Genomic DNA, 12285 nt, shown 5'->3' with positions numbered 1-12285 from the left:
AAGCTCCCTCACTAGGTTAAAATGTATTTCTCTTCCCATGTGCGATCCATCTTGAATATCTAATTAGGTGCTTTTGATATATGGATTGTAGCCCATACATCATACTTGCAAACTACTGTAGACGCACAGCCTCTTACTTTATATAATTGAGTTTTGTATCTTGCTTCACTGAGCTGGTTCCAAAAAAAGCCTCTTAGGCCCTGTGATAGAATGACTCTTGCAAACCTCCAAATGCCTCCCTTCTCAGCAACTTGGCCACCTAGCTAAGGAAGGAAAATAATATTCAAAGCATATTTACTGCAGAAGGGTAGGATATAGAATCCTATTGTAATTTCAGCTCTAGCCCGGAGCACTGAGTAACCAAAGGTCTGTATTGTTTCTATTGCAAAATACTTGAAATTCCTATTTAGAAAGTGCTGTAGCAAAGACATTTGAAGACTATTGTAAGTTTGGAGCATCTAAGCTAGGCATTACAGCTAAACTGTCAAATAAAGTATGACGCATCACACTACATTAAGTTGCACAATTTGTTGTATATTATCTAAACAACAGCAATTAAACCAGAACTTTTTATTTGATTTTAAGACATAGTTCCTGAAGCAGTCATTATGCCATGGTCACAGACCTTAGATGTTTACAAAAAAAAAAAAAATCACATTTTTTTCCCCAGAACAGGAAAAAAAAGCAAACAAACAAGATTGACTAACTTTTTGCAGGAAGGAGGTTAAAAATCATGATCTATGTAATTTTGTCAAACTGAAAATGTCACCCAATATAAACATCTAGCTTCTTCTAGGGGAAAAATGCTTCTGCTACAAAAAAGTACTTTTTAAAATACTTTATAAAAAAATTCAATTAAATGGATTTAATCTGTGCTCCTTCTACTCCCTATTTTTAGAACTGTTGAAGAAATGTAAGTTTGTTATGTTTTCAATTTTAAAAGTGTAAAGGGATTTCATTTTATACAATAAAAAAAGCAATGAAAGCTAGATTGCTTTATAAAATTGGCCATAGCTCATCTTCAGCTCAAATACTGGCTTTCAGTTATGATCAAAACGCTGTTACTCCTAACTACATGTGACAGCCATTCTATACTTAGGCATAACATTAAGGAGCTGTGAGGCTCACAGCCCCGTACTCAATAAAATATGCTCAGAACAGAAAAGGATGTACGACATCCATTGTGTATGCATCCACTTTGAAAAGATGTGTCATGTGGACAGCAGAAATTTCAAATATATATTATTTTATGTTACACAGCAGAAAACAAGCAACCCCAGTCCATGTTACTGAACTCGGTAAATAACATTTCTATTCGCTCCAGTAGTACAGTTTCACATTAATCCTGAGGTTTTAAGAACATTTTCTTAACATTGCTAGGTTTCAAATTACTATTCTCATCTTCATCCTTGTCCTGTAATTCATGGCGGTCTCTTTTCTTCAAGAATTTCTTCCCTATTGTTCCTACTAAAGATTCATATCTGTAAAGATATTAAAAATAAAATTTAATTACTTTTCTTCATAAAAATCTACACAAACTCATGCACAATAAGCTATAGATTCCTAGGAGGAATACCAATCTATGAAATAGCTACTACAGGCAAAGAGATATTGGCAGAATTTTAATGGACCAATTTTGCTTTCTATCATGCAGTGACAGTACTGAAAGAGTCAGTATCAAGTATACTAGGATAGCAGGAGGTAGAAAATAGCTGCAGATTATTTCTCAAGAAAGTAATGAGGTGAAGGAGATTTCAGTGAACACATCTTCAAATTTCTTATGGGGAACGAGAATTTTGCACAATACATAAGTTTGCTCTTTATTATAAACACTCTTGTAAACACACAGTCACACATCTTTTTGCTTGGTAATTTTAACTATGTCATAAAACATAACTTACCTTCTGGCCATTTCTTCATCTGATACATCAGCCTCCATTTTGTCATCTGCTTCAATTTCTTCTTTTTTGTACCTAGAGTTCATTTGGATCATTAACTTCTGAAAATGAAATACGAAATCAGTTTTGTATTTAACTCTTTTGCAGAATGTAAACTACACAGATGTTTACTCATAAGAGAAACTAATTTTAAAATGCAGAGTCAAGCACTCTTTCTCCCTGAGATTTTGCTCCTGCTTTTCCCTGTTTGCAGCAATCACTTAGTACTAAAAGGTGGATGACCAGAAACCTTGAATAAAAGGTAACACATAGTGCTGTCATTCCAAGAAACCAGCAAGTGCAAGTGTGAATGGTTGCTTTCCTTCCATCTCTACTAGGGGTGGGGGGGTGGTCAGATGTACCTGGCCTGAGCCTTGCAACTACCCCCATCCACGCAGACCATTTTTGGCCAGCTCACTCAGGGAAGCAGCTCCTGTCCCCTAAATCTCAGCAAGGACTGGTAAAGCAGTCAAGACCAAGCAAGACAAAACTGGAAATAATATCCTTTCTGATATCATTTCCTCCAGTTTCAATTATTCCAATATAATATTACCTGCTTCTGATTTTGGCCTTGATTGAGCTCCTCCCATCTGTGATTGGGATTTATAACTGCTCCTAACAGCTGAAGCTACTTAAATGGCAAAGCGCTACAGCCTGTGGCTGTATTAAAGAAACAGCAGGTAACTCCTTAAAAAAGTCATTTAGATGGGTTTTTTTTCCAGTTGACAGGTATCATCATCTAGGGTAGACGTGTCAAAGAGAGGGCCAAATCTGGTCTGTGGGACCTTAGCATCCAGTCTGCAGTGCTGCCTGTGGGTCTTGGACTGGCCGTGCATGCACAAGTAGAGTTTAGGGTGGGCTGGTGGGTCTGAACCAGCCCAGCCTCACCTTCTTCAGCCTGTGGGCCAGATGAGTTTGATAACCCTTGTCTAGGGTATCTAATTCCCCTATCTTAAAAATGAGAGCAAATTTGGGAATGAAGGCACTTGAAGATGTTCATCTGACAAAGGAAAAATCTTGTTTGCAAGGCTTGACAATAAAAAAAAATACAACTGGCAGGATGCCAAGGCATGGCAAGACTGTAATCATAATTTCCCACTCAATCATATCAGATACAAAGTCACCTTAAGTCATCCTTTCACAGTCATTTTTAGCTGCTTGATTCAAATCAATGGTAATGATTTTAACATACCAAGAGATACATGACACTGACCAGAAAATAAAGATATCTCTGCCCAGAAGGAGCATAATACTTCAAGTACATTACTTGCACAAATAGCCTCCAGTCAATGGGGCTGAAAGATTGTAGGGTTGTACCCTAAGTTAAGCAGCAAACACGATGACTAAAAAAATACTGGAAGAGAGTTACAGTAATGAGTTCAGGCACTTGCTTGGCAAGTAACATATGGAAAACAAAGCCCCTGTCCTTTGAGGGGAAGGAAAACAAGCAGGAGTCAGGGAGTTACTGGCGTGTGAATACAAGGAGCTGAGCGCGAGATATTTTCAGAATTTACACCTGACTTCCAAAAAACTTTGCTCAAATCTCAATCTTTTCAGGTTGAAATACACTTAAAACCTTGTGAAGGGTACTGCTGTGTCACGGGACAAAGTGCGAACACCTCCATAGGAACCTGCCTGCCTGCATCTCAACTCTAATTTGGAGCCATCTCTAGCAGAGAAAGGCAATTCAGCTGCCTAACTCATTCCACTGAAATAATCAACACTGGTGCCAATGGATATTGATGTGTGAAATAAGATAAGTCAGCCAGGGACTGGGAAGAGACCAACTTATTTCCAGTAGGCCAGCTTTCAATCCCTCCTGACTTGGTCAAAATTCAAAGCAGTTGCCTGGATGCAAAAGGCAGCAACTGAATGAACAGATCCAACAAATTCCAACTCCAATGAAAATGGCACTTTTCATTCACAGAATAGGAAAAAAACATAGAAAGAAAACATTGCTAACACCATTTCACATGTGGATAAATCAGACACTGAGTTAATGTGACCTGATCCAGGTTACACAGCAAGTCAGCAGGTCTTTTGACAAAAGGTCTCTTGAATATCCACCTAGGACCCAAAATCTGGATCACCTAATGAAAGCAAACACTGCCCCCCGCCAAGCCTGCTAGGTTTTTGGCATCAAATGTGAAAAAGTTTGCTGGTATTCTTCAATCTGATTTTGTGTTTTGCACGACAAAATTTATTCCAAAATTCGTGAGCTAAGAGCTTGACTTCTAAAAGTTAAAAATGATCAATGGGTGCAAAGGAACAGCGGGTCAGCAAATGAAGCAAAGGAATAAAGCACCTAGATGCAGGGTCAGCAGACTTCGCTGGGAATGCAGATGGGGGAAGGAAGCTACCATGTTTAACCTCATTAGTGGGACACTAATTGGAAGCAAAAAGGTTAGTCAAATTTAGGCAGTGCATACCTCAGAGTATGGGGTAAAAGTAAGCTCAAACAACTTTCACTGAAGTCATCTTCTGTCAACTCCTCCTTGCTTCAAGGAGGGTAAGAATCCGAATCAGAGACTGAAGCTTAACTCAATTTAGGGATTTTCTTACAAAAATTAATAGGAAAAAAAGAATATTTGATAGTACCTCAATTTCTGGATTGAACCCTTTAAAGGACATTCTGCCATACAGTAGGTCTTCACATGGCATAAAGCTTCTTTCTTCTATTATAAAACTCCTGTATGTAACCCAAAACCAAGCAGTTGTTTGAGCAGTATCTTAACATGGTCACAACACCCAAAAGCAAGAAAAGACAAAAACCAAGAGAGTCTTTAAGTGTCAGAGGACAGACCTAGTTTATAAAAGGTCTTCTGACACCCATACTGCCAAAGCATCCAGTGCAAATGTAGGTCAGAATGGCGACGAGAGCTTTGGCCAGCCCAGCTTAGACCAGTTTCACAAGTAAAAGCAGCAACTCCAGCAAAAGCACTCTTCTGCCAACAGAATTTCATCTGCACCAGGACTGCCGCGAGCAGAAAAATTTTGTGAAAGAAATCACACCCATGGGCAACGTTACTGTACCAGCCAAACTTTCAGATGTTGCCTACGGGAGTGGTTTTGCTGTTGTTGACATTTTTACACTGGCAAAGGTTTCGAGTATAGGCCTGACCTTGGTAGAGGCTGAAAAAGAACAAAACAATATGGTTCTGTCTTCAACTTAAAAAGATGTTTTTCCTTTTCCCTTTTTAATAAATAAACAAAAAGAAACCTGCCAGAAGGAATTAGCACACGCATGGGTTAGATCAATGTACTACCTTGAACTATTTGCCCTGCCACACACATGCACAGAATGCTAAATCTAAGTGACCTTATTCCTGTGCAATTAATTCTTTGGACTTCAGATGTTAAGAAAACACTGCCTTTTGTTAAGATTTTTTTGTCCTTTAAAAAAGGAAGTCAAGATGTGTTTAAAATAGTGCTCCGACTGCTTGTTGCTTCTCTTTGGAAGGCAAGAATGAAGCTTATTCCCTTGCCTCAAAAGGTTTTCCTTATTCTGGCGGAGCCCATGAGGATCCTCAATTCTGCAACAGGAAGTGCAGAGACATATCCCCGTGCCCGTACAAAGCTCACATGAAATCAGCACGAGCCAGAGTTCTCCCATGTGGACCTGACTGCAAAGTTGGGCCTAAATTGCTGTTTCTTCTTGTTAAACAAGGGAAGAAACAATGAATCTTTGCTGCTTAATGAGAACAGCACAGATACCAGAAGACCACAAGACTGATGAAAATACAAAGGGAGGTAGGTCAAACTCTGGGCAAGGCAACTTCGAATGTTCCTTACAATAAAAGGCTGCAGTAAATATGATAGACCTATCAGGTTTTATTGGTGACTAAAAATCCCTATTATTCTTGTGGCATTTCTAATACAAAAAAGGATTAATGTGTAGTACTTTCCACTTCCCCAGAATGGCCAGATTAGTAACACAAAGAAATAACAAACTCACTCCTTTTCCTTGAGTTCAGGTAGATCCAGGTACCAGTGTTCCTCACTAATTATCTTCTTCTCCTCCTCTTCAAGCTGCTTTTTAGTTTCTGAATCCAACCCTCTTTGCATGAACTGAAAGAAAGAAACATGGATCTAAAGCTTTTTCTGCACACAGAATGTGTTTACCCAATATGTAAATTTCAAACACTGAACAGGTTGCGTGGCAGCAACATTATTTTTAGGCAATATTTGGTATTTGATTAAAAAAGCTTTTTTTCTTTCTTTTGATTATTCTCCAGACTTCCACCCAAAGCGAAGGCAACAGTCAATATGAAGACACGAGTTGTTGCTGTTCTACACAATTCTCCGCTCACTTTCCAGTTGAATGACCTTTTAGATATAAAGGAGAAAGGCACTTGAACACGAGATCATTTTGTTGAACTGACCGTGTTGCTGCCTTGCCGTTCCAGGACTTTGCTAATGGTAAGGGTTTGACAAAAGATGGGGAAAGTGTTGCAACTGTTTTCCTGCCAAATGCCAAGGTGGCTTAACTTCCACACCTGGGGAGGCCAAGGTTCTGGGTCATGCAAGACCGGCAGCGTTTCTCAGTGCTTGCCTGTGAGCCGCCCTTTGCTCTCCAGAGCCTCATGCTACGGCTACACTCAGCAGAAGTTTTTGACCACTGCAAGCAGTTCACCTGCATGTCCATGTACTTCTGGCCATCCAGCTACGTCACCAATGCATGCTGTGAAGCCACCGGCTGCTGAATGGAATAGGGCAGGTGTGAGCAACCTCCTGGCACATGTGCCAGTGTGTGGCACGCAAAGACATTTTGCTTGGCACGTGTCTTGGGACAGATAAGGGGCCCAATTCTTGTTGTGGCAGTGCAGCCCCAGTTCCTTCCCAGCTGTCTGCCCTGAGGCACGCATGCACCCGTCGCCAGCAACGAGGCAGGCTGGGGATCTGAGGACCATTTGCAGCCTCTCTGCTGTGCCTGGGCTCCGTGGCAGGGGCTGATCTGGAGCATGGGCCAGCTCTGGCGTGCAGCCAGGAATCTGCAACCAGCTGCACCAAGGTCTGCGGAGCCCTGTGAGACGGGTGCATACGTGCATCAGGGTGGACGATAAGGAAGGGGCCGAGGCTGCACTGCCACAACAAGGATCAGGCCCCTTGTGGCTCCCCTCCCTTCTGCCCCGGCACACCAACATCTTACAAGCTGAAGTCGCTGGTGTTTTTGGCACTCTACCCAAAAAAGTTGGCAACCCCTAGACTATGGTAAGCTGCTGGAGGCGCAGGAATGTTCCTCCACGCCTTCAGCTGGTTGCCAGCAGAAGCTGTACTCTGCTCAGCAGCTGGAATAACTCCAAGGGCAGGATGGCAGGTTCTGCTACGACGGGGCTTTTGAAATCCTGCAGGCAAACCTCCATACTGTAGACAGAGCCTCAGATCTCATTTTAAAAATAGTGACTCTCAACCCCTTCAGGCTGCAAAAGCCTTAAACATGTGAACAGAGGAAGCAGTGCAGTGATGTCTGACAAGTTGGCTAAGAGACCAAAACAACAGCTCTGCAATGTGTGAACCACCCTCTCCATCTCTCTGGAGTGTGAACTACGTGTCTATTGATCACCACCGGTTTACACCAAACTCCTTAACTATGTTACTGATGAAAAGCGGAGAAATAGCAGAGAAAAAGAAAACGTTCGCTTTCTTCACAAACAAAATGGGACACATTTGAGATGAGCACTTAAAATACCGTGCCACAAACCGGGGAAGAGTAGCAACGGCATGGCAGCTGTCGTGTAACCGTCTGCTAAGGGTGTGATTTTTTTTTTTTTTTTACCCATGCTTAGACCTCCTCCTAGTATAGTACAAGCATATTTATAGCAGTACAACTGCAATCCAAATGGAAGTAGATAGGGAAAGGAGTTGAACCAGTTAACTGTACTGGCACAATTCAGGTGGCACACAGTTTTTGTGTTCAGACAAACCCTTATGCACACGCTTCCTGCATTTATCTGACATGGGCTGTGGGTGCAGCTTAACTCCATCCGAGCAGATGCCAAATTGGCAGAACAGAGCAGGGTGGCAGGATGATATCTGGAACATCCACACAATCTCCTGTGATACACGGTGGTGTTTCTAGCACACAAAGCTATTCAGCCTGAGAGTGTCACTGCATGTCCAGCCTCGCACAAATCCTGGGTTGAGTCAGCTTATAGAAAAAAAAATGTTCAAGAAGCGTGTGTCTAATTTTCCATTTCCAAATAGGTGTAAACTGGTATTTACACCTATTTGCATTACTTTTTTAAATTAAAAAAAAAAATGAAGTTTTGTTTTCTGAATTAATTCAGGCTGTGTCAGAGCCTTCCAATTAAAATGACAGTATCTGTATTTCTTGAGTTGAGGAAAATGAGGGAGTCTATCATGTGGAAAAACCATGTTGCTTAAGGAAATTGGTTAGCCAGTCAGAAGTCTCAAATGGGAGAAATTTTATTATAAGCATGCAATTAATGAGCATTTTATATTACATTTTTAAGATAATGTTCCTAAAAAAATTACATTGGGGATATTTTGGATAAAAATATCTAGCCATTTACATTTCAAATAATAAAAATACTGACAGTAAGCTCTGCAGAGCATTTAAACCATACTAACTGTTTGTTTGGGTCAATTTTTTCAAGTAATAAGACCTGGGGCAGAGATTCAAACATCAAGTGGCAAGTGAACCACAGAGTCCAAAATCCCTAAGGACTTCTACCCATCAACCTGCCAGCTCCCTGTGCCTGCTCACTTAAGTATAAGACTGGAAACTACCTTATCAGAATCTGCTAAATAAGCTGCTATTAGGATTAATGGAAATGTCGGTAAACACCTTTTTGGGCAGCCTGCATTCTGTTAAGCCACACATCTGTTTCATTTCTAGTTGCTGCTACTCAGACTTTGCAGGGTACTGTTCTCAAGTACCATTTTAGTGAAAGTCCTGAGACCATCTGAAGCTGCCTTCAGGGGGAAGAGCTGTCAAAAACTTTGCCAGGTCTGAAGCAGTTGGGGAAAAATCTACATTTTACAGGCAGCAAATAGATCCAGCACTAAGAACTCCTCCACAGCACAAATTCTTCCAGGCAGGAATAAGCAGAATATGCCTCTGATCTTTTCTTAGCTGGACTTGGCCAACAGATATGGCCACAGGGGCCACTCTGCACTTCCTGTTTATTACTGAAATGCCCCAATTATAACATTACTGTTGCTACATAGTGTTCCTAGCAGGTGCCTATTACTGTTCAAAAACATTAACCTTTCACATGGACAGTGCAACTTTTTGCATGGCATAACTCTGTATTTGACTGAAAAGCCCTTTCAAGTTTCTTCTTGGTATTCATCTTTTAAGGAAGACAGAGTGCTCGTGGTCTTCAGGGATCTGTTAAGTTATAGAAAACAGTTTGCTTTCTTAGCAGAGCAGAGTTCACTCCACATGGACTAGGGGTAGTCAACCTGTGGCTTGGGTGTGTGGCACATTGCAGACTGGCGAGGAACAGGAGCAGATGGGGCAAAAAGCAGTAAGCAAAGCAGGCAGAGAGGACTAGGAAGTAGAGGAGCTGATCAGGCAGGGAGGAGCACAGGGCTGGCAGTAGGAAGCAGAGCAGCAGACTGGGCAGGGGAAGGGGATGGGAGAGGTAGGCCTGCCAAAAGAGGTTGGCTCACTCCGACAGATGATCGAATGGAGACTGCAAAATTCATCTCGCCACCCTGAAAAGAAGACTATGAACCCGAATACAGTGCTGAGACACGGAGCACGCGAACGAGCAAGTGCAAATGGCACAACTGAAATGAAGCCAACAAGCCATGAAGGCCCTGCTATATGGTCATAAATATTTAATGAATATTTATATTTTTAAAAAATTTATGGCAATTCAACTACTATGTTGTTCTCCAGAAATAAAGAGATCATCAATCATGCCAGTATGTGCTCTACAGAATTATGAGTTGTATTACAAGATGTGAACCAGAGTCCATTAGCCACTGAGCTGAGACTAATTTCACTTTGGACTTGACGTTGGAGTCTCAATTCCAAGGGCACTAGCTAGGTCAGTATTTTAATAACATCTCTTTTGTGCTATACGTTTTAGGAATTGGGGAAAGTGGTAAAAAAAACAAAAAAACCCCCAAGATGTATCCACTGTAGGATATTCCACAAGCAATCAAACTAAAAACAGGCAGAGAAATAACGAAAGCAGGGATAATGCAGAGCTAGGATACACTTCAAGCTAAAAAGATTTGCTCCAAATAAGGCACGTAACAGACTATCTTAAGTTCAAAATGTAGTGAAATAAAGAAGTCTAAATATTTCTGTTCATTACAGAGAGGCCAGCAGAGCTCTGAATGCACAGAAACCTCCTGGGGGAAAAACAAATTTTCAAATGTGCTTCAGGAAAGAAACCTTACTTTGCTTAGCGTGAGATTTGCTGAGATCACGAAGATGATTTGAAGCATGTTCCTGGACCAAAACAGCAGGCGCCTACAGTTTACAAAACCTCAAGGCTTCCCCCGGGAACATAAGGAGGCAGCTATGGAGCAACAAATGCAGATAACGTGGCGCTAGCGAGTCTACGCCGTTAGAGCTGCTGTTTCATTGGGGTTATTATAGTCGCTCACTTCGGCAGCCCTAGTGCTACCGTGTAGCCGACCCTCTACGTCATTGCTCGAGTCGTTACCGGGACAGACCAGTGGGTCTTTAGCCAACTCCCCTAAGGCCATTACTAGCTGTTTTATTATAGTTTACAGTTCAATATGTTTCTAGAGAAGTAGCATTAAAATACTGAAGGGCGCTGGACGCCCGAGTGAGGGCAAGTAAAGGCAAAATGACCTGCCGCTATCTTTGCCTTAAAAAGTCACTTTAAAAACAAATCCAGTATAATTAGAAGTGACCTGAATGGAAACAGATACCATCTCGGTCGCGCGGCCAGGTGAGGACTCCACATCAGAGGAAACGGTAACGTCAAGAAAAATAAAAACGAGGCTCTGTTTATCTCAAGTGGCGTGGGGGAAACGTGTCAACTGCTGACGCTAAAATGCAGTGTCGCTCTCAGCAAGGACGAGGCCAGCGGCATTTCCAGGGGTAAGGTCTGGAGCACGTGCGGTTCGGCTACATTGCCAGGCTTCCAGGGCAGGGTTTGGCCGCTGAACCACACGTGCTCCATCCCCGAACTCATCCAGTCTGTGCGACATGAACAGAAATAAAGAAGAAACAGGCTAATTGGTCAAAACGATGTTACTGATCTTCAGTCCTGAACCTGCACTTGGATCCGCTTGCTTCCCAGTGGATTCGCAGGCCGGGGGAAGCCGCAAGAGGCTGACATCCAGCTCCGAGCGAGTCTGATGCCAAGTCCACCCGCACCGGGAGTAAAACCTGCCTAGCGTCCCCTGGACGCCCGCCTCATGTCCCGCTGGGGAGCGAGGGGTGCTGCGTCCGGCCCCCAGCCAGCCTCTCCCGGCCTGCAACCAAGAGTGCTTTTATTGCACCCCTTAAGAGGACTGTGCTAATTTTGTTGTTGCTTTTAAAAGACATTTCTCCAAGCCGAATCCACAAGGCGGTCCAGACCCCTACGCAGCCAGCCGGCCGGCAGACATCCTGCAGATTCAGGTATTTCCAAAGTCTTTTGGGGAGGGGCTCGGGCTGGAGGGCCCCGGTCTCCCCCTTGTGCCGCCATCAGCGCGGGGCCCGCACAGCACGTGGCAGGGCCTCTCGCCCCCGCCGGGTCCCGGGATGTGGGGCGGGGAGGATTTTTCACCCCATGTTGGAAGAGGGGAGGGGAGGTCCTTCCACTCCATGTCGTGGACATTGTGTCATTCACAACCCAGCCCCTCCGCCCCCGCCATCGTGGCCCACCTTCATGCGCAGCAGGTTCTTGGACAGCCGCGGTTTCCCCTCGCCCGCCATGGCCATGGCCGCCGGCCCCGCGCGCAGGCCGCGCCCCGTCCCCGCCCTCGCCTGCGCCGCGGCGCCGCCCCCGCCCCGCCCCGCCCGGGCGCCAGCCCCCGGCGCGGCGCGGCGCGGCGCGGCCTCCAGCGGGGCGATGCCGCGCCGGCTAGGCCGCGGGGCAGGGTCGCGAGTTAGGGGGGCGGGGCGCCTCAGAGCTATGATTTTTATAGTGAGGGTCTCAGGATTATGAGTGACAGGGGCCTCAGGGCTATGATTTATAGGGAGGTCTACCGTGGGGGGGGGTAGAGTTGTGATTTGTAGTGGGGGTCTCCACGCCGTGACTCGTGGCAGGGAAGGGTCTCGGGGCCGCCGGCGACCCTCGGAGGGGCTGGGGTGGCAGGCAGGGCAAGCACCTTTAGCTGTGGAAACAGGAGCTCCAGGACTAGACCTGCCCCTCACAACACTTCTTATTCCTCATCTCCGGGTCATGAT

General features: G+C 44.0%; 1 protein-coding gene across 1 annotated transcript; it reads right to left on the bottom strand.

Annotated features, from left to right (window-relative positions):
• Positions 1–513: 513 nt before the first annotated feature.
• MPHOSPH6 (M-phase phosphoprotein 6) lies at positions 514–11864 on the bottom strand. The gene is made up of 5 exons (XM_090062459.1): positions 11761–11864; positions 5893–6005; positions 4536–4626; positions 1902–1999; positions 514–1481 (listed from the first exon to the last, which is right to left on the bottom strand). The coding sequence occupies exons 1-5, from the start codon at positions 11815–11817 to the stop codon at positions 1340–1342; spliced, it is 501 nt and encodes a 166-aa protein (XP_089918585.1). The 5' UTR covers positions 11818–11864; the 3' UTR covers positions 514–1339.
• Positions 11865–12285: the final 421 nt, after the last annotated feature.

The sequence above is a fragment of the Crocodylus siamensis genome, chromosome 9 (genome assembly GCF_052110815.1).
Source record: "Crocodylus siamensis isolate JL-2025a chromosome 9, ASM5211081v1, whole genome shotgun sequence".
In the NCBI taxonomy this organism is placed as follows: domain Eukaryota; kingdom Metazoa; phylum Chordata; order Crocodylia; family Crocodylidae; genus Crocodylus; species Crocodylus siamensis.
Note: the sequence above shows the minus strand (reverse complement) of the source record. Positions and strands in the feature narration are given on the sequence as shown.

Bases quoted from the DNA above. Each gene is read 5' to 3' on its own strand.
- MPHOSPH6 (XM_090062459.1), bottom strand. From the start codon at position 11,817: ATGGCCATGGCGGGCGAGGGGAAACCGCGGCTGTCCAAGAACCTGCTG. The intron at 6,006-11,760 runs GTGGGCCACGAT...TCTTTCTTTCAG, and splicing joins AGAACCTGCTGCGCATGAAG to TTCATGCAAAGAGGGTTGGA. The intron at 2,000-4,535 runs GTACTATCAAAT...TTTCATTTTCAG, and splicing joins GGTTCAATCCAGAAATTGAG to AAGTTAATGATCCAAATGAA.